The sequence below is a fragment of the Cicer arietinum genome, chromosome 5, assembly GCF_000331145.2.
Source record: "Cicer arietinum cultivar CDC Frontier isolate Library 1 chromosome 5, Cicar.CDCFrontier_v2.0, whole genome shotgun sequence".
NCBI classification, from domain to species: Eukaryota; Viridiplantae; Streptophyta; class Magnoliopsida; order Fabales; family Fabaceae; genus Cicer; species Cicer arietinum.
In genome coordinates this window covers 42,188,220-42,210,665 of record NC_021164.2, presented here as the reverse complement: position 1 = coordinate 42,210,665, position 22,446 = coordinate 42,188,220, and the positions used below count along the sequence as shown (strand labels likewise).

The 22,446-nt window shown below is 32.5% G+C and overlaps 2 protein-coding genes across 2 annotated transcripts; both read right to left on the bottom strand.

Annotated features, from left to right (window-relative positions):
* Window positions 1-8,296: 8,296 nt before the first annotated feature.
* On the bottom strand, window positions 8,297-10,939 carry LOC101492878 (flavonol synthase/flavanone 3-hydroxylase-like). Its single transcript, XM_004499368.4, has 3 exons — window positions 10,214-10,939; window positions 9,244-9,565; window positions 8,297-8,646 (listed from the first exon to the last, which is right to left on the bottom strand). The coding sequence occupies exons 1-3, from the start codon at window positions 10,609-10,611 to the stop codon at window positions 8,377-8,379; spliced, it is 990 nt and encodes a 329-aa protein (XP_004499425.1). The 5' UTR covers window positions 10,612-10,939; the 3' UTR covers window positions 8,297-8,376.
* An 874-nt stretch (window positions 10,940-11,813) lies between these two features.
* LOC101492322 (NAP1-related protein 2) lies at window positions 11,814-15,726 on the bottom strand. Its single transcript, XM_004499367.4, has 10 exons — window positions 15,525-15,726; window positions 15,115-15,237; window positions 14,961-15,011; window positions 14,055-14,126; window positions 13,803-13,916; window positions 13,640-13,701; window positions 12,886-12,946; window positions 12,679-12,735; window positions 12,511-12,549; window positions 11,814-12,119 (listed from the first exon to the last, which is right to left on the bottom strand). The coding sequence occupies exons 1-10, from the start codon at window positions 15,636-15,638 to the stop codon at window positions 12,045-12,047; spliced, it is 768 nt and encodes a 255-aa protein (XP_004499424.1). The 5' UTR covers window positions 15,639-15,726; the 3' UTR covers window positions 11,814-12,044.
* Window positions 15,727-22,446: the final 6,720 nt, after the last annotated feature.

The following is a 22,446-nucleotide window of genomic DNA, read 5'->3' as shown; positions in this document are numbered from 1 at the left end:
AAGATATTTTCTTGGCTTGCAAATTAAGCAACATGAAGATGACATTTTTATATGTCAAGAAAAATACATAAAAGATCTCTTAATAAATTATAAAATGAATGAAATCAAAATCATGATTACTCCCATGCATCCATCTTCTTCATTAGACAAAGATGAAAATGAAAAATCAATTTCTGAAAAATAGTATGGGGGTATGATAGGATCTTTGCTTTATTTAATTGCTAGTAGACATGACATTGTGTTTGCAGTAGGATTATGTGCGAGATTTCAATCAGCACCTAAAGAAAATGGTCTCATTGGTACTACTGATCTTGGCCTTTGGTATAGAAAATGATCTTCTTTTGATCTTGTAGTTTACTATGACGCTGATTATGCTTGAGATAAATTTGAACGAAAAAGCACAAGTGGAACATGTTAGTTTCTTGGAGAAGCATTAATAAGCAGGTCGTGCAGAAAATAAAACACGATTGCTCTCTCAACAACCGAAGCTGAATATGTCTCTACTGCAAACTGATGCTCTCAAGTTCTTTGGATAAAAAATCAACTTGAAGACTACTCTGTAAGTTATTCGAGTATTTCAATTTACTGTGATAATACCAGTGCTATAAATCTGTCAAAAAATCATATTCAACATTCAAGATCCAAACACATAGAAATAAAACATAATTTTATTCGTGATCATGTTAATAAAAAAGAAGTTGAATTAATATTTGTTGATACTAAAAAACATCTTGCTGATATTTTTATCAAGCCCCTTGTAGAGGAAAGTTTTAATTTTATCAAGAAAAACCTCAGAATTATCAAAAATCTAATCAGTTTGCATTAAACTATGCTTCTGCATAAACGGAGAACGTTAATCGTTATGTGTTTCATGCGCACATCATTCTCTGTTTTCCCTCAAAAAATCAGCAAAAGCTCTTTTGTGTGGCATTAATGAGACGTGTTTCCTTGTCTGCAAAAGTAATTGTCACGCCGTCAATTCTCCTCTTTTTTAACACCAATCAGTCACTTCACTTTCCCTCACAAAGTGAAAAAGCTGCAAAATCATCATCACGTTTGTTCATCTTCCATAAAACAGTTTCTTCATCTTCCAAAATTGCAACTCTCAAACTACTCAAAACCTTCAACACCATTTCTGCAAAAAAAATTCAAATGGCTCGAACGAAAATGACTGCCAGAAGAAACGATTGCCCTAATGCACCTTCATCTTCATCATCTATTTCATCTTCACCATTTCAAAAACGTTCACCCTCACCTACACATAGACCAATTCCTCCTAATGAATCTTCTCATAAAACATTTTCTGACAACTTGTCTTCTTCCCTCGAATCAATCCTTAGACACGATTCCAATCGTAATCCTATCTTTGTTAACCCATTGTCAACCGTACTCCATCCTATCTTCCAATGTACTGCTCCTAATTTAAACGAAGTCCCTCCACACCTTCGCTCATCCTTCTCCAAACCTACTGAGGCAAAGAGACGCTCCATGAGAGTCTCGGCTGGAACCGGAACCTCAAAGGCTAAACCCTAAAAACCCAAAATCAATGTCATCTATGATAGTGACTATTCCGAACCTTCGACTCCAAACCCTACAAAATCCTCCACACCTCTCAAATCCTCTGAACCATCAAACACTTCATTTCAAATTGAACCTTCTTTTTCAACACCCCAAAATCAAAAGAGAAAATCAATGAGAATTTATCATCTACCAAACCCTCTTCTAAACAAAATCTAAAGGTCAAAACAACCATTACTCTATCTCAGTTTTTGGCCAAGAACATGTTAAAAAAACCCTCAAAGAGACAAAACAATTGCTCCCAAGAAAAAGCCTCGAGAATGTTCTCCACCATCTCAAGAACGTTCTCCTTCTACTTCACCATAATGTTGTACTCCTCCCTCTGTACATCCACAACGTTTTCCATCTCCCACCCACCCTCCCAAATCTGGCCCTAAAATTCGCTTCCCTCCACTAATTCCATCAAACCTACAAAAAACCTATGCTGAAAAATGGGTTGAGCGACCTGTTGGAATTGGTAGAGTTTTCTTGCTTGAAAATCTACTCGTAGAAGGCACCTCTATCAAACACCAAACAGATGCACTTGGTTGGACCCAATTTTTGCAGATCTCTGATTGCTTCTACCTGGATGTGGTGAGAGCCTTTTACTGTAAAGCTCAAACCTTTCCTGAGAAGTCACTTCTAGTTACTAGTCTCAAGGATATTGAGATTCGACTAACCCCTAACATTCTCTCCATCATCCTCGATCTTCCCAATGATGGACCTTCTGTCTTTGGAAAGAACTGGTACTCAGTTCTCAATATGAAAAGGAATGAGGTGCTTGGTGAACTATTTTAGGAGGGCTGCAAAAACCACTTGCATAGATTCTTAAGTCCCTTATGTAAAGTGTTTAACATCATTATCCATCATTCCATCTTACCGTACTATGGAAGTCATGAGTACATCTCTGACAATGATGTTTTGATTATCCATCATCTCCTTAGGTGCAAGAGAGTCAATCTACATTATATCATTCTTCAAAATATGACCGCTGCCACAGTGAAGGACTACAAGTAAAATATAGTCTCGTATGGCATGTTTTGTCAAAGATCTTTAGGTATTTTGAAATCCATCTCTCTTCTGAAACCTCCACCATCAAAATCTCTAAATTTTCTTCAAATAATGTTTCTCATATAAAGAAACAGTCTTCAGCCAAACACATTCCAAAATCTGCTCTTCCCTTCATCTCTCACAAAAGAAAACGCTCAGTGCGTAAATCTGGTGCACCCATTATTGTCCCAAGAGAACAGTCTCCACCAACTACACCAGATCACTCTCCATAATATTTTGCACAGCAAACTGCTCAAGAACGTTCTCCACCTCTTGCTCGAGAATGTTCTTCATCTTACCCCACTCAAACAACCACTCAAGAACGTTCTCCACCCTCCATTCCTCAACCAGCAACTCAAGAATGTTCTTCCCCAAACATTATGCCTTTCTCCTTTCAACCCACATCATCTGCAGTACCTACCATCCTTTCTCACTATAATCTATTAAGTGACATGTGTGTTCAACTACCATTTCACACTACATCAATCATGCACCAGTCTTTGCCTCCCCCCAAAGACTACATCCTCCATCTCTGGAATTAGTCAGTTTCTTAACTTTCCTGATACCCTAGGTCCATCCATTCGTCCCCCAACATCACCAGCCACAACTCTTCCCACCATTGCAACCTTGTTTGCAATTATCTCCTCCTTCTACACTATCGTTGTTCTATCTCACAGTATTCTTCCCTCTACCCCCAAGGATAACTCCAAACGCGAGGTTAAGCGTAAAAAAGTCCAGCATGAATCAATCAACTAACCAATCCATCATGGTTGCACTGTAGACTATTATGGCACGACAACTGCATCAGGATAGGAAGTTTTCTACTCTAAGGGAATGGATGACCACCTTGCTTGCTCCGAAGTTAGGGATTGATCCTCCTCATTTGGTTCCTCCTCCTTCCTTCTAGGTTGTACCAAAATCTTCCAAATCATCGTAGTCTAAAAGATCTTCCCCCTCCCTTTCTAAATATGCTTAACTTTTCATTTTTTTTCCTCTCATTCTTTTTTGCTATGAAAAAGGGGGAGAAAAGCTTTAATTTGTACTTAAGAAGTCCTTTTGTAAATTGTACTTCTTCATATTTCAAATCTGCTTGATTTTATGCCTGAATTTATGTATAATCGTCTACTTTTAAATGCATTAATTAAATGATATTTTGATGCAAAATCTGAAGCATATTCTGAGGGGGGGGGGGAGCTATTAAGCTCTCTATGATTGAAATTAGAATCAAAATTAATGTCTAAATTAACATATTTTTCATCATAAAAAAGGGGGAGATTGTTGAGGCAAAATCCCAAATTAATATTTTGATGTAAACAAATAAAGGTTAATTAAAGACTCTAATTATGATTCTAAATTATGTGATAATTTAACATGTTTTTTTTAGTGTAATAAATCCAAGATAGGTACTAAGTAAAATTAAGCCAAATTAGTTTAAAGAAAGAGAGAAAAAAAAATTAACAAAATTGAACCAAGAATGTTCTCCACGTTTTTGTCATTTTCATCAAGCAAGATCAAATCAGTTTTTAATGATAAGAAAACTCTTGCAAATCGCGAATGGATTTCTAGTTCAACTACAAGGAATATACAAATCTCATATAAGCAAAAGGAACACTAAAAAAGATTAAAAAAAAATTAAAAGGCACAACTCAAAGCTAAAATGTGAAATGATCATTCTCCAACATGGTAACATCAGTCTCCAGCCTATTTTGCACGAATCAAAAGGCAGTCTTAATTTGAATCAATGAAGCACAAACAAAGGATCATTGTAACACCTCATCCATTATTGTTACTGGCGATGCTACTCACGACCTTCTCGCCCCTATCCACCTAGTGGAAATAGAGATTTTTGTTTTCCATGGGATTCGAGCCCGGTACCTGGGAGATAAGTACCGCCTCCACACATTCCCACTACCAATTGAGCTAGTAACACCACAACCATTATTGTTACCGACAATGCTACCTCACGACATTCTCGCCCCATATCCATTCAGTGGTAATAGCGAGAGGGTCGTGAGTAGCACTGCCTATAACGATAATGGTTGAGGTGTTACAATCATCACAGTCAAGAAAGATAAGCTACATATCAGACATTACTATCGCATAAGCAAAACGCAAAATGTTCAAATCAAGAACATTTAAGGTTTAAAAAGTCTGGTCTTTGGTCAAGTTTGACACGTGACAGCATGGCACCTTTTCAACGGTCATAATAGTTGTTATCAACCTCTTTAAAGCCTATAAAATGAACCCCGAGCTCAAGGAAGAAGCAAAAATTTAAGTGCTAAGAAAATCCATCAATCACATACACTTACATACTTGAAAGCTTCTCATTTGCAAAAGAATGAGTTCTGATTTCCTTTTCATATATCAAGACATACTACTGAATTCTTTTATCAAGAATCTATTCTCAAACACGAGTTGAGCATACTCAGATTCTACCAATGTTTTTAAATCATTATTGTGTAAACTCAAAACTATAAGGATTGTTTATAGTTTGAGTAGTTTTGTAAAAATTCGTTTATGGTTAAAAGGTGATTGTAAAATTCTCTCTAAAGATTGATAGGTGACTTGATTGAATCATTTTTGGGTGGAAATGAATTACTATTACAGATCAAGGTTGATCTGAACAAACTTGTGTAAAACCAAGAACGTTCTCCGCTTGAACACTTGGTGGAAAATCTCACAGTTGTGAGGACTGGACGCAGCTGAAGTTGGGTGAACCAGGATATATCATTGTATGGTATATCTTCCCTTATCTCTATTTACTTTCAGTCATTTTGATTATCAAGTTAAATAGATAAGCTAAAATTGTGATTTAAACTAACCAAGAACGTTCTCCGTTTTCTATTTCCATAACAAAAAATGCTCTCCATTTTCCCAACCAAGATCAATCTTGAGTTATTTTCTTAAATTTTTAGTATGAAATTTTAAATAGGTGAATTTACAATTCAAACTCCCTTCCTTGTAAATTGACCTTGCTACTTCACCTTATACATAATTTCTAGGTGAAATCATAAAACATTAACCCTAGTCGTCCAAAATCCTAATTGCCTTCATCAGTGTTATTCATCAACAACCACTGAAATCAAGTTTGCTCCATTGGAGGATGGTTCGTGTGGACTATGTGGAGACGTTGTCGATTAGAGAAATGTTCTTGTTCGTGATCATTATAAAAGTTCTATCATGCTACAAGAGGTAATATTTTAAACCCTGATTCATGACCATTCGTAAGGATCCATAGAGGAAAATTTTATTTTTAATCTACTACATTTATCTATTTTAAAGGTGATTTTCCTTCATCAATAAGAAGCTTTGGAGAAAGTATTTGATAACCTATAGTCAAAGTCAAAGCTTTAAAAGACAGAAAATATAAGTCAACTAATGATCCTTTGATTCAAGATCAAAGAAAAATATGAACGAAGTCTGTGATAAAAGTCAATACTCTAATTAAAGTCAAATCATCTTATGAAGTAAAGGACTTTATAATTTCTAGGTTTAAATATGTTTTTAGTTTTTGCAAATATGTTTCATTTTGATTTTAGTCCCTGTAATTTTTTGTTTGATTTATACCATCGCAAATTCTAACAAGTTTTAAAAAGTGCTATATGAATTTCTTTTAGTAAAAAAATAGTGACATGACTAATTTTGGATGAAGTGGCACATGGAGACCGTGTAATTGTTGTTGACTAGGCAATTCAACAACCTTCATCTTCAACCCTAATTTCTTCATCTTCATATCACAAATTCTCATATCTGACCCAAATCCTAAAAATTATAATATCTCATTTTTCTTACGACATACCTAATCATGTGACATCTAATCATAATATATGGAGGCGTTGATGGCATGTAGTCATGTGATATCTAACCGTAATATCGGGGATATAATTGACAACATCAAAAGTTGATGTCATCGCATAGTTAAAGGGTTGCATTTCGAGTAGTTAGGATTATGATCTCAAATATATAAATTAAAGGATGAATTGATCTATTTTCCTGTGTTTAACATATATAATTCCTACTTTACATCTCATCCCCATGTCTTTAACATATATAATTCCTACTTTACATCTCATCCCCATGTCTTTTTATTAATTTAATGTAAACTTTAGCCTATACTTCTTTGTTTTCTTGTACTTCTATTTTATCATATATAGGTTATGATCTTCGAGACATAGTTGAGGAGTCTGTAGCAGTTGACAAGGACGTGACCTAGTGGTATATTATTGAGGAGTGATTCAGATATTCCATTTGGAAAATCTAAATATACAATTTTAGTTGTATCTTTCATCTTTTGATAGATTGTACATCCATTTGTTTCAATCTCTCGTTGTAATTAAATATGATGTATTTTACAAAAAGTATAAATATACTAACTTTTATGAATACATCTTTTCTTATGCTTTTCAGATTTTGATATGTGTTATATGAATTTTATTCATCGTCAGTGTAAAGAGAGTTTTTACACTCTCAGTAAATCACAATTATTGGATTATTAGAGATGTTTGACTTTTATCATAATTATTTCTAAAGTCGTGTCCACGAATGATCGTGATATGCTAACGGCGTTACAATATCCATCTCATTACCCTTGAACCACACAAGTAATCTCCTCAACATTTGTGGGGTTGTTAATTGGAGGTGAAAATGTTCTAAAAGTAAACCTCATCTTCCATCTTACCAATCTTATTCTCATCTTCCATTTGAGCCCCATAGTCATCTATGTATTCTTCCTTTGACTAGTTTTAATCACAACACTTCATGTTGAAGAGTGTTTTCCAAAACTTCTCCACCAAAGAGGAATATTGCTCATTTTCACCCAAACATAATTGAAAGTGTATTGGCCACCTAACAAAAAAAAATGATTGGCTCTGTATCAATTGAATCTCATAATCTATACCTAATGAATTGGCGTGGTATATTCAAATTATAATATATGAACAGTACAAAAAAACTAGTATTCTTATTGAGACTAGAAATCGTACACCGTGTTTGTTTTAGGTGAAACGAGGAAGAGAGAAGTTGGAGAGATGTCAAATTTCTCTCTGTTGGTTTGCAGAAAATTTGGAGAGAGAGAGAATAGTTTTTTCTGGGTCCCATTCCTTTCTCATTTTTTGGCTGGTGAGAAGAAATGCATTTTTTTCCTTGATTAAATAATTTTTTAAAGTTTCACCTTCTCTTTAATTAAGTAATTGTAATAGAATACATAAAAAATACTTATAACATAAAAATTAAATAATTAACTATAATTTTTTGGTAAATTATATTGTTTGTATTTTACAAAGATGAGACATTTTTGGACAGAGGTTTTTTTGTCAATTCATTAAATCATTAGAGTTCTTTCTTTCTTATTTATAATTTATTTCTCTTAAACTAAATAATTTATCAAATCTACTCCATTAGTAACAGGAATACCAGCCTAAATAGGCCTATAGTAATCAATATTAATTTTAGCTTTCAAAAATTTGGTTTTATCAAGAAACTCACAAAAAAATACATTAATACACTTATAAAAGTCGGTATAGATATTTTCAGTCATTCATTTAACCTTATTTTACTCAAACAAAATTAATTTTTAAAATTAACTTTAAAAATCAAAAAAAGAAAACTCACACTCACCCAGAAAAGACCCTTAATTTATCAGTTTGACTTTAAGTGACAGCAACAATATTGAACCATCACAAATAACCCAAGCTATGAAATAGGGCAACCATATATATTTATTTTAATGATGAGTCCACACATAAAACACAAGTGTCAATAGAGAAGAGTCTAAGGATCAATTGCATAGTGAGTAATGTGGATTACATCCTCAGGCTGAGAAGGTGGATGTGTCTTGTTCCTCATTCTCAGTTGCTGATACTCCTTATACAAGAATCCTCTATACTTGGGTGCTTCTCCAATCTCTTTCGTGAATTGTGGCAATGGTTCAACCCATTTCTCTCCATTCAAGTTATGGAATAATACAAATGAGTATCGGCTTTGTTCATCTTTTCTTACTACTCGGTGAGTTGCACTCTTGAATTTTTTGTTGCTCAAGACCTTCAAAATGACAACACTAATGAGTGTGATACAAAATATATATGTAGTATCATCATAAAGTGCTCTGTTAAAGTGAACTTGTTTCTAAGGAGAATTAAACAGTCATATTGACAGTTTGATATAATTTAAACTTAACTGTAATCCTAACACATAAAAATTCAGTAAAAAAAACATGAAAATCTATTGACTTTTTCATTAATAATAGTTGAGATTACTTTGATTTTTTCGTTATCATGGTGTGATCCTTTTTGTTTTTCTATTTTTGTACAGTGTTTACATAAGCAAATGACTGGTTTATCTGATACTATATTTTGAACAAGGGACTTATTAAGGCTAACATCATATTCAGTAACCTTTCAACCTTATACATAACTTTTCAACACGTGATTAAATTTGTCATATTAGAGACCTTACCAATAGTCGATATGAGTGAACACTAACAAATAATTTTTTCTAAAGATGAATGATATTAAATACTGTGGATCTTGCATTATTCTTAACCTGAAGAAGACATTAATTCAGTAGAAAAAATGACTCATTTAGAGTGAACTTGTATCTGATTATCTATGCATGATTTGAGTGCAAACATAGGAATACCTGAATAACATCGCCAACATTAACAACAATGGTTCCCTCTGCAGGGACAACAGGAATCCATTCTCCATTCCTAAGGACTTGCAAACCTCCTACTCCATCTTGAACAACAAAGGTTAAGCAATTCCCATCTTCATGCTCTGCGATTCCAACATTTTCTTCTTTAGAAGCTGGGAAATATCGCTTGAACGACATCAAATCCCAGCTCCTGTCTTGGTTGAATTCCTTGAGGAAATCGGAAGGCAGGCCTAAACAGTCATTTATAATGTTCTCCATTATCACTGCAATCTTGCTCATTTGTACAAATAGTTCTTCAATCGCTTCCCTATCACATTATTGGCACCCATTTATGAGCATGCAGAAATTTAGAATATGTATTTAATTCATATGTACATTAACACACCCTCAATAAATTGTAAAATTATTATAAATATTTGACTTCAATCATAACTACTTCAAAAATCACATAAATGATTGATTGTGGTGATGCATTTGACAATACAAATCTAATGATATTTAATGAGTGCTAACGATTATATAGATCTGTTTGATGCAAATGATATGATAGACATATGACATGATATAAAGTTGAATAACAATAAGATAGAAACATGATAAATATTATGATATCCTATATTTGATGTGCACGTGATAATAAGCAAAATAACATTATGTTATTTAGTCATATATTTGATACATATATCATCATTACATGATATATTATATTTAAACGACAAAATTATCACAGTGAATTTCATAACTTTTTTTCGAAATTAACCTACAATGCTTTTAAAATTATAAACTAACAAAAATATTAAAAATAAATAAATAATTAATGAAAGAATTTTATATTTAAAAATCGTTGACATATTGACACTGCAAAATAAACATTTTTTTTTTAAAAGTCATGATTAACTAAATAATTCTATTTTATTTGTTAAATAAAAAATAAAAAAGTCAAAATAGAATTTACCTGAACTGGGGAGGGTTTTGAGGATAAACATTGAAGTTGGACCATGGAGGAAAAAGAAGCAAGTACTCATTTTTGTCAGGTGAATGCATATGCTGTCTACCATAGCCAGCAGGAAGTGGTGAATTAGACAAAGGACTGCTCTTGTTCTTTTCTTCATCTGAATAATCGAAAAATGTCTTGGATAGTTCAATAGCTTGTTTCATTAAATCTAAAGAAACACCATGGTTTATAATTTGGAAGAAACCATATTCAGAACATGCTTTTGTGATTGTTTCCATGGCTTTCTTTTTGCCATCCTCTTTTTCTCTTAAGAAAACAGAGAGGTCAACTGTGGGAATACTACTAGGCTCAACCATCTCTTGGTTCAATATTTCCTCACAAATGTAACCTCTTAACATTATTTATTTAGCCCCTTTCAGAAAATAAATATTTATTTAGCTCCAAACCTATATAATATAATATTTATGAGAAAAAAGTTTTTGTCAATTTTTTTTAAGCTCTCTCCGTTTCACCACAAGTATTTTATTTGTTATTTTTTATGTATCAAATTATTTATTATTCTATTAATCATTTTCTTAGATATTATGCACAACTAAATAAAATAATTAAAATGTAAACAGGAAAAAACTTATAAGGTGGGTTTACTTTCTTTGACCAAAGTCTGCAACATACTCAGATCATCTCTTTCTCTATTTCTTTTTCAGAAGGCTCATAGACACAAACTATAATTTATTATTTTTCACCTATATATCTATATAGTAATTTATTCTGCCTATTTCTATTTATGCTCTTAATTTTAAAAAATTAATAAATGCATATAGTAATTTGTTTAGGAAGACAAACTACTTAAAAGTGTTTATCTCTCTTAATTTTGAAAACTCCAAGAATAATTGTTGCCAAGTCACTAATCGATCATGTCAGTACAATTCTCATATTCGTATCTTTTATTAATTCTACAGATTAAATTAACAAAATTAATACACATCGTAAGATAAAACAGATTAAAAATATATATATTAGAGAACCAAAATGACTAAAAAAAAACATACTTAAATATATTTTAAATTAAATTACATTCGTAGTCTCTTAACTTAATTTCAGATAACGTTTTAGTTATTTATCTTTTTTTTTCCGACATGATCCTTTATTTTAATTTTAAGTAACAATTTGATATTTTGTTTTAAAATTTCAACAATGTTATCCTTTTTTATACAAAATTTTAAAAAAAATTCATTCAAAACTCATAAAATTAATTATATTCTTCAATATAATACAAATTTCATCAAATTCGTAACGCAAATCTTCAAATAAATTTATATTTTAATATTTTATTTGATATTGTAAGAAATAAGGATTAAATCGAGAAGAAAAAAAAGATAAAAGACTAAAATCTTACCTAAAATTAAGTTAAAAAACCACATACGTAACGCTTTACATCAAAGACCATATTTATTATTTATATTTTATAGTTGTGACTAGCAATAGCAATATTGATTGCGCAGGTACACTAAATATACTGGCTTCAAATCAAGGGACCGTATTTATTATTAATACTCTACAGTTGTGACTAGCGATAGCAATATTGATTACGCAGGTACTATACACTAAATATACTGCATTTTAATTAACTATGTGGTTCATCAAATGACCAAGGAAAAAGCCATTGTCACAAGTATCTCAAAAAAGTGCACTAGAGATAAAACCAGACATAACTTTAAATGACAATATAAATAGATCACCGTCTTCGTCATCCCTTAAAGACAACTAACATACTCCTATAACCTTAAAGTAAAAAAAAAAACCAAGTAACTTAATGATAATGCATTTTACACTATTCTTCCTCCTCGTCATCATCTTCATCCTCATCATCATCATCATCATCTTCAGAGTCATCATCATCCTTTCCCTACATATGATGAAATTATGCACTTGTTATTTCAAAATTACACAATAATATCTTATATCTATACATTTTATTTCAAAATGTAGTTATGTAAATAATTACAAATGAGCAAATTAATTGCAATTAGAAAAACCTGTTCAGTAAACCGAATAGTAAAGCAACTACTCAACCAGACCATTGTAAGGAAGCATTAAATTTTGACCCTTATTCTTTGAATACCCGTCATACCCAAAACATTCGCAATCACAAAATACCCAAGAATTGAACTTTTTAGCACATTAGATTCAGCATGCAACCAAAAATTGCTGGACTCAGTATACAGGTAATAACCAACCAAATTTTCTAACCACCTATGCTTTTTAAAAGTGGAAGAAATTAATGAAACATTAATTACCAAATCACCAGCCTCATCGTCATCTTCATCTGCTTCCTCCTGTTACGTTGTAATCAACAAAACGACTATTAGAGACACAGGGATAGACGAATGGTAGAGGCTAGAGAGTAAAATGAATGGAGTGAAAGACAGAACAATAATTGTCACTTAAATCAAAAGTTAACTTACATTGTTGAAATAAGTAAGGGGATTTGGCCATAAATCATCCTTGATTATTTCTGCAACCTACAATTAGGAGTGAGAAATTACAATAGGTTCTGATGTAATAATAAACAAACTAAGGTACATCAATGACTTTTGTAATAGATAGATGGAAAATATGTCATACAAATGCAAACTCTAGAAGAATTCACAAAAACATGAAAATATATGTACCTCACAATGAATGTCGTCCAAGTCCTCTTTCTGTTCAGTGTCGCTAAACCAGCTAAAGAAACTGCATTCATTACCACATTATAATTAATTAGTTGTTCTGTTTGGTATTTACAAGGAGCTATGACAATAATTTGTATATCAAAATTTTAACATACTATTATAGCTATTAAAATCATGGAAGAAAGCTAAAATTAAACATATGGTTAATGAGGTGGAGGTGAACAAGGAGGATAGGAGCTTATAGCTATTATTCTTGGCACGTATGTAACAAAAAGGGGTAAGGATGTTATCCAAAAATGGATATGGTCTAGGATAAACCAGAAACTGGCCTCCAATACAACCAAAACTCCAAAAGTTCACCCTTCTGAACCAAGATAGTTAGTGATGTAAAATACCAAACTAGTAAAGGTGATCGTTTTAACACAAAAGGGCAACAAACTTTGACAACAATTTAGATGGTTAATGAAATTTAAATACATGGTTAATTGCATTTAATACATGGTTAATTGCATTCAACAGATGGTTAATGAGTTGTAACCTAGTTTTATTCATTAATCATCCACTAAACATAATTATTTACATATTTAAACTGTGTTAACCATCTAGATTATGTTAATTTTATATGTCAAATTTGTGTCAACATTATTTCTCGTTCATAACTGTTTTACTTGGTATTTAACAGTGCATGTGCAAAATAGCTTTCTTTGTTTTTCAATGTCTTCTATAGAAACAAATGATGTATTTGGACACCAACCTGATATCAGTAGGAGCACGCTTGTTTCCTTTCTTCTCGTGACTAACTCCATTGGGAATCTCCTTCATGTTTTAAGATCAACTTTTAAGATAATGGTTTAAGAAATAAACAAAATAACAAAAGATAAAAACTAGACAGAAAAAACTGAAATACATTGCCCTACCTTGCCCTCTTTCCATTTTATGGGTGTAGCAGTAACCTTTGTTGTTCCTTCTTCAAGGAAGGTAAAAGTCTTTACAAGCTTTGTATCCTCAAAATAGGGATTGGGATTGAAATTCTGAACAAATATTTCCAGAAGTTATTACTATTCATATAACTGAATGGTTTATGGAAAATGACTTTCAAGAACGTAAATGTGATTTGCAAAGCATTTATACAAACTATGCACCCAAAGGAAAGAGAAGAAGCAACTCACAAAGGTGATTGAATAGCCTGATTTGACATCTTTATGGTCTTCAACCTCAAGAGAACTAAAATACTTAAATATCTACAAAATAAGGGGTTGTTAGTAAATTTGAATTACACAACATGTATCTGAAACAAAAGTAACAATATTTTATAGCAGAGTTATTAAATCAAGATTGAAATCATGAATCAAAAGACCTGCGTGCCGAATCATTAATGGAATGAAATCTTATTAGTAATTATGAATCATAAGATACATCTTACATGATCAAGGAAATTATGGTATTTTTAAGTAAAACAAGTGGCATCGCAAAACTCAAAATCGTTCACGATTGAAGGCATATATCATATGACAAGAAAAGCAGTTGGCTTTCAACATGTCAGGTTGTGATCATTAGAAAAATCAAGATTATTCACAATGAATCAGGATTCAAATTGATATTCATGTCCTAAATAGATGCACACAAGAAACCGATAGGCTTCACCTTCACATGAAATTGAGATACAACTCTGTAAGATACTAATAAGTAATAACCATATTTGACACACTTCAAGAGAGTAATTTTAAACAATAAACCAAGCAACAACAAATAAACGGATGGAAAAGAGAAGTAATGAATGACACAAATAAACAACTCAAATACTTATTTATGTAAAGCTACAGTCAAAAGTAAACTGAATAGGCATTTCAAAAGAACTCATAGAACTAGTTAATTAGACACACACAAAAATACAAAAACTGCTTAGATTTTATATTTCGCAAAATCTTAATAAGAAGAGTTAAATTCAAAAACCTCAAAACAGGACCAGAACATCACATTTACAAGTTATAAATATTGTTCTAGTAAGATAATCAAAATGCGACACAAATGCTTCAAAAGGAGAATATAATTGAAAGGCACAAAAGAAGCCGAACCTTCTGATCTTCTTCATTCAAAAGATCACCAAGGGCAGGATGGCTCAAAAACTGCATTCCAAACAACAATTTCTCAAATCCATAATTGAGCCAACGAAAAAACAAAACCGAATTAAAAAAATAAACCTAAACAGAATAGAATCAGATAACTCACAGCAGTTAACCAGAAATCAGGAATTGATTTGATAAGATCATTGCGCTTATCATACACCGGTTTCCGGATCTCATTGTACTTCTGCTCTATTTCGAGCACTTTATCGCTCGCCTCCTCATTGATCTAAAACAATACCCATCCAAATTAAATTAAATAAAAACAATCAAACACTCAAAGAGATCAATCACATTACATATCAATTCTATACAAAAAAAAAAGTAATGGAAATTGGATCCTAGGGTTCACTAGAGTAAAAAGACCCAATACTCAAAGAATTGAACACACTACATTGGATTACATTTTGAAAGCATATAGTAATGAATAAAATATATTTAACCAGTGAAACTGAATGCGTCTAAATTGGAGGCTCCAGAAAGAAAGAAAAAAACGAAGGATGAAAAAGTGAATACCTTTTCGAGTTCGTCTTGGATTTCCTGCAACTTTTCGATGTTGAGAACAAGTTCTCCATCGATTTCTTCATTGTTGTCAGAAACTTTCAACTTCTTGGATTTGTCGGCCACCATCGTTGTTGGGACGCAGAGACAGAGCCTGTGGATATGAAACCCTAGCAAGTAGACAAGCTCGTGTCTAACTGAGTGAAGTGTTAGGGTTTTTGGGGTTTATATCGTATCGGTTAATGTGAGTAATAATGTGTAACACCTGAACGTGCGGGTGCACAATGTAGATTAACCACCGCGCGACATCTGTCCACTCTATTGTTACATTCCAAATATTAGATTGTATCTACTCCTTTAAAGGAATTTAATTTTTTATATCAATTTTTTTTTCCATTTAATGTATTTTGACTAAAAGAGATATTTAATTATCAAGATTGGAAAATTGGCATGAAGTATTTTGATAGAGATTGAGAATATTCTCAATATTGGTGATAGTGCATGTGCACCTCTCACAATTTGAATTTTATGTAATATAATTTGGTTTATTGTTCTAGAAATACAACCTAAAAAATCTCTACATAAAGAATAAAGAGGTAAGGCGATGGTGTATCTCTTTATCTGAATCGTCTTTGAGAGGTGAATGTTTGACAAGGTCCACCCTTCAAAAGGACAAAGAGAAGGAGACTTTTGAAACACATTATTACCAAAGTTTAGGTTGATTGACTTTCCATTGTTACTATTTATCTTTGAAAACCAAAAAGTTTCGTTAAGGGCAGACTCATCTCTGATTGCATTTGCATCACCACAAAATCTATTAACCTTTTGGATATGAAAACTTTTGGGGGTTAGTTGGTCCTAAATATTGATATAAAAAATACTTTTACTACTATTGATTGGAATTTTTTATTACCGTTTTGTATGCTTTTGGCTTTAATGATACTTTTTGTGACAAGATTCTCATCATTCTTAATTTTGTCAAGTTGTCTATATCTGTGAATGGTAGAGTTGTGGGAGTTTTTTTAATGTAAAAAAGGAATTTGACAAAGAGATCTTATTTCTCCTCTTTTGTGTTGTATTGTTGAAGAGGTTCTTAGTAGAGAAATCTATTAGTTTGTAAGTGAAGGAAAGTTGCAGCTTATGTTCTGTCCTAGGGGCTTCAAGATGCCCAACCATGTTTTGTATGTTGATGATGTTATGATTTGTTATCATGCTAGTGACTCTATTGTAACTACTTTGATGAGCCTTTTTCATTCTTACAAGAATGCTTATGGGCAAGTGATCAATAATGATAAGTCTAAGTTTTAAACGGATTCTTTATTTATGGCTAGAGTTTCTGCTTTTGCTGCTCTTCTTGGTCGACCTCCTTTTATATACTTAGGTGTACCTATTTTCAAAGGGAAACCTCGAAAGGTGCATCTTATGTCGAATGATAATTGTATTAAAACCAAGCTCTCAACTCAGAAAGGTGTAATTACGTCTATAATGGGAACAGGTGCCACTAGTGAACAATATTATCCACAATATGCTTTTATATAGTTTTCATGTGTATTATTGATTTGCTGCTTTTGTCAAATCGTTAGATAATTAGATCCAAAATTTTATTTGGTCTGGGAACATCTCTTTGAAAAAAGTTGTTAAGGGAGCTTAGAAATTTTTTTGCCAACCAATCAAAGATGGGGGTTGTAAGACTCATAGTTTTAAATTCTAATTTATGTATTTTGGTATTGAACTTTGAAGCTTTTTAGCCAAGTTATTGATATTTTGTGAGTTTAATGCCCAAAAATATCTTTTGATGTCCCGATTAAAATTATTCGTCAATAAATAAATTAGATTAAGTACGGTGAATCTTTGGTTGAAGAATAATTTATTTATGTTATGAAGAATTTAATACCGGGCAGTTTTGTTAAAAGTATATCGAGTTGCTGAAAATTTTATATGTCAATTGAGTTGCGACGAGAGTAGATATTTTTATAAAAATGGTTTGAGAAGTGATGGGAGGTGACGTGGAAATGATGATTTTTACAAATATCTAAATATCTGGATATTTAGATATTGATTTGGTTTAATTAATATATATATATATATATGGAAAAGAAAAGGAAAAGAAAGAAAAACAAAAGGAGATAAAATGAAAAGAAAGAAAAACAAAAGGAGATAAAATGAAAAGAAAGAAAACAGAAGAAAAGAAAAGGAAAGAAAACGTTTTCCTCTCCCTTCTTTTTCGGTTACTTCCTTTTTGCTTCAAGAAAAGAAACCCAAGGCTTGGTGGGTGAGAAAACAAGGATTTTCATCTTCTTTCTTCTTCTCTAATTCGAAAACGAAGAAAAACGGTATTGGTGATTTCAAAACCGTCAAACGCAAACCTCCATGTTTCTTCTAGATCTAAGCTTTATTTCACAAAGAGATAGAAGGGAAAATTGTTCATCTCTCCGCTACGAAGCTAGTGAACAAACTTTGGAAACGACGACGCGAACAAAGATTTTATCGGAATTAATCGCGGCACCGTAATCACTCGTTAAAGTTATCGTTAAGGTAAGGGCTCCTTCCAAACTTTTAGCTTGCATATAGGATGCTATATGTGTATTTGTGGAGGTGGTAAATAAATGTTTGAATATGCTCTGTGTGGAATTTGAAAATCATTAGTGTTAAATGAGTATTAAAAATGTGGAATCTTTTAATATTTACATTTACTTAATGATTGTTGTGGAAAGAGTCAGAGTATGCTCATGTATTTCATAGTACATGGTGACTGCGATGGGGCCATGGTGATAGTGCTGACCGTGATGGGCCACGAGATGATGCCATGTGATTTGTTGGTTCATCTTATCCTTACGGGGATTATCGTGTCGTGCTGATTTGTGAGAGATTGCACTCTAGAATGTGCTGATCTGTGAGCGATTGCACTCTAGAAAACGGTGTAAGGCATGTGATAGGCGACACTTAGTAAATCGTGCAGGCCTATGATGGGTGGCACCTTGATAATTAGTACAAGGCATGTGATATGTGGTACAATTATGATTTACGCCCCTTCGAAGAGGGTGTTTGTTGGAATTCTGGAATTCATGCATTTTGGCATATACGCATTGCATTAGGGTGCTTGGCACGCGAGTCATATTTGATATACTGTGATGATTGCATATGTACACTCAGTTGATGTTGTGATTGTGCCGTGTGATTGTTTGAATTTGTTTGTAAGTGTTGATTGATTGCGAAACCCTTTCGAAACTGAATTCTGCATTTTTCTGCAGTTGTATTCGAATACAATGAGGTAGTAGTCGAATACAGATATTCTGATTTTGCTACTGACTTCTGAAATAGCTTTGTATTCGAATACAATGAGGTTGTAGTCGAATACAGTTGTCCTGATTTTGCTGTACTCGAATACAAGGATGCTGTTGTATTCGAGTATAATTGTGTTGTTTTTGCTTCTGACTTGTGAATTAGCATTGTATTCAAATACCGGGATGCTGTATTTGAATACAACAGTGCAATTTTGTTAAAAACTTCATTTTTCAACTTGTTTATGCATGTTTAACATATGAAAACTCTTTCAAGGAGTATGATAAGATGAAAGGTTATTTTGTGCATTTAAAATTTAAATGCTATGTGATATTTGTTAATTTCGGTTGGTGAACTTTACAATTATTGTGGAAATCTGGGCTTTGCCCTCAGATGAAAACTAGGATCGTCCTACCGGGTAGTACCCTATAGATGGACACGTAGTTAGACATAAATGACCGGTGTTGTGACAATAGGATCTTGTGGGGCGCGTGGAGATCACTCGGGTTGTATAGTTGTTTTTTTGTAGCATGATCAGATTAGATGGTTGTATAAGGGATAGATGTCTTTCCTTGGTGGGTGTATTTATTTCAATTTGGAAGACTGTACATATACCTCATATTGTCAGTTAGACTTTTATTTTGATGGGTTCATGTACCACTTTTTGATGTGACGTGGGGGAGTTAAAATTCTTGGGGCAATGCCTTTGTACAGGTGTTTGCCGAGAATACCTCATGGGTATGAGTTATGTCTAATAGGCCTCATAGCTCCGGTATATTTTTGATGTTTAAATACTTTGGATTTTTATTTCAAAAACTATTTCGCTGCTTGTAAATATTTGTTGACTTTTGTCATTATGTTACAACTTAAATATTTTATCCAAAAGTATTTCTTTCTTCTTTTATATTTGAAATTTGATATTTGTTTAAAAAAAAAAACAGGTTGTTACAAGGGCTTTGGTATGTGTTCTATAAATATCATCAACAATGTTGGTTTGTTAAAACTTTCATAAAATTTCTTTTCTTTGGGTAGTAAATGGTCTCATCTGATGCGCAATAGAGCTTATCGTGATAATTATCAAATTAAGTATCACATATTGTAATCCATTTGTTCAGGAATTCATGCACATCTTTATTTAATTAAAGATAATCTTTTCCAAAAGCTTGGTGATGGCCATAATATTAATTTTTGGAATGGTTCTTGTTTGTTATGCCCAATTTCTAATATGCTTGATATTCTTATTGAAGTTAGTTGTTACTTCATGCTAAGGTTAAGGATTTCATTGATAATAGCACATAGGCCTTACCTAGCATTTTAAACTCTACTATTGTGCACGATGAGGTTGACAATATTTGTATTCCTAAGTTTTAAGTCCATGATCGTTTAGTTTGTTCTCCCTCACACTTTGGTGATTTGAGTTTCAAAGAGCGTACCATTTTTAACGCCCTTCAGGTATTTATATTCCTCAGAGAATTTTATCATGGGGAATGCCTATTGATGGGAAACTTTGGAGAAAAAAAGTTGTACAATAGTTTGTGTTTGTTCTCTTTGTTTTCTTGCTACTGACACTACTTAACATCTCTTCTTTGATTGCCTATTTGTCCAACGCTGTAAGTTGTGGCTTGAGGGAATCCTAATGAATAATTTGTATGTGTCTAGTCTTTTGTCTGTTTTGCAGATGTGCAGGTCAAACTGGAGTCCTCAAATGTGAGATGTTGTCATGTATGTTATGGTTAATGATTTTGGTACATTTGGTTTTGTCGAAATCAATCTAGATTATTCAAAAAACACATTCTTCTTCATTGAGCAATTTCTCGAGTTACTTCTAATGTGTCTTTTTCTGGAAACTGCAGCTCCTAGTACATATACTCTTCTTATTCTTTGCCTTATATAATGTGTTACTTCTTTATTACATGCCACTTACCTAAAGCTTTGAGAATTATTTAGGTCATATGACATCCCCTCCTTGTTACATGATTAAGTGTAATACAAATGGAGCTGCTAAAGGTGTCCCTAGGTCTTCCACTTGTGGTGGTCTTTTCAAAGATTGTAGCACAACTTCTCTCATGTGCTTTGTTATGCCTTTAGGTATTGACAATGCTCTATTTGAGAAAGAGTGACATAACATTTGGTTAGAATGTGATTCGAGTTTGGTTGTTATGACTTTCCATAACTTCCAGCTTGTCCCTTAGAGACTTCGAAATAGATGGAAAAATTATATGTATGTTACCTACCAAATGAGGTTTCAATGTTCACATTGCATTAACTTGTTGACAAACTTTGGTATTTCTAGCCAGAGATTTGTATGGTGCAATGTTATTCCTCCTTTTATCTCTAACGAACTTTTTAGGAATATGATTCATCTTTTTAATTTTATATTTTCTTGATGTGCTTGGGTTTGGTTGTTACCCCTTGCTTTTCTTTGTAACTTTCTTATTATTTTTAATATTTAGTGTTACAAAGGATTGTTAGAGTCGGCGGTGTTAACCTAATTAGGATGGCTAATGCTAGTGATACACTATGCACCATTTATTTCCTTTACCAAAACACAATTCATAATTAAAGATATCCAATGTTGGAAAACCCATATTTGTCAAAATTCCTATAAGAAAAGTCATTCAATTATGACATATGCTATGGACATATCATGTTTTAAAACCACATAACTTTTTTTTATGAGAAGATTTTTTCCTTATATAATTAAAAACATCAAAAGCTAAAGCGCATTGTTAGTAATTAATTTTTCAGAGACAAAAGCACTTTGATGCATGTTGATTGTGTCTAGTAAAGTAAAAATAATTTAAGACAATTTGCTATGACTTTTGTTACAATTTTGTTATTAACATTATAAAGCAATATCGATTTAGAAAAACTTGTCAATTAAGGCTTCTTCTTGTTTTTTTTTTTTTTTTTTTTTTTCCGGGATAAGACATAGGAAAGTGTGAATGATGTTGCTAATGTCCTCAATGTGAGTCAAAATATTAAGTATCATCAGTAATATCTCCTCTTCCAAATAATGTAAGTATTTTTGGAAAAAATAGTAAGCATGCCATTAGAACTTGGGGGCTAGTGTCGATTTCATAGATTTAATAGCCTCATATACCTCTTTACAAGAGAAAGGTTGATCCAAAGTCATCCGCATAGTATCAGTAATTCTACCTTATTAGAACTAAATTGGTTTGAAGAACAATGATCCTTAGTTTTGGTTTTGATGATAACAAAATATATAATAGAACAATTTTTTTCCTAACGTTTGTTTAAAGTGTGTAGATCCGTAGACGATCCTCCAAAAGTATCATTTGATCACAAGTGATGAGTTTACTCTAAGCGGAAGATAATATTCAACTGAATCACCTAACTTCGAGGTAGCATAATTTTTTCAATAGGCATTCAGAAACAATCTAAAATAATCCATTTGTCATTAGAATGAGAGTTTGCATTATACGATGTTTATTTCCCATTTCTACAAAGCAATGCAAACCAGTGCATCGCCAAGCAAAGTCTTCATGATTAAATTTTATCCTCATATCAATATGATCAGTAGAGAAACTAAGAACTGTAACATCAATCTCATGCTTCAACAAACAAGTCAGACCACTTACTTTCTCTCAACTATCACTAGAGCAACTAAAAATAAAGACTTCAGAAAAATCAT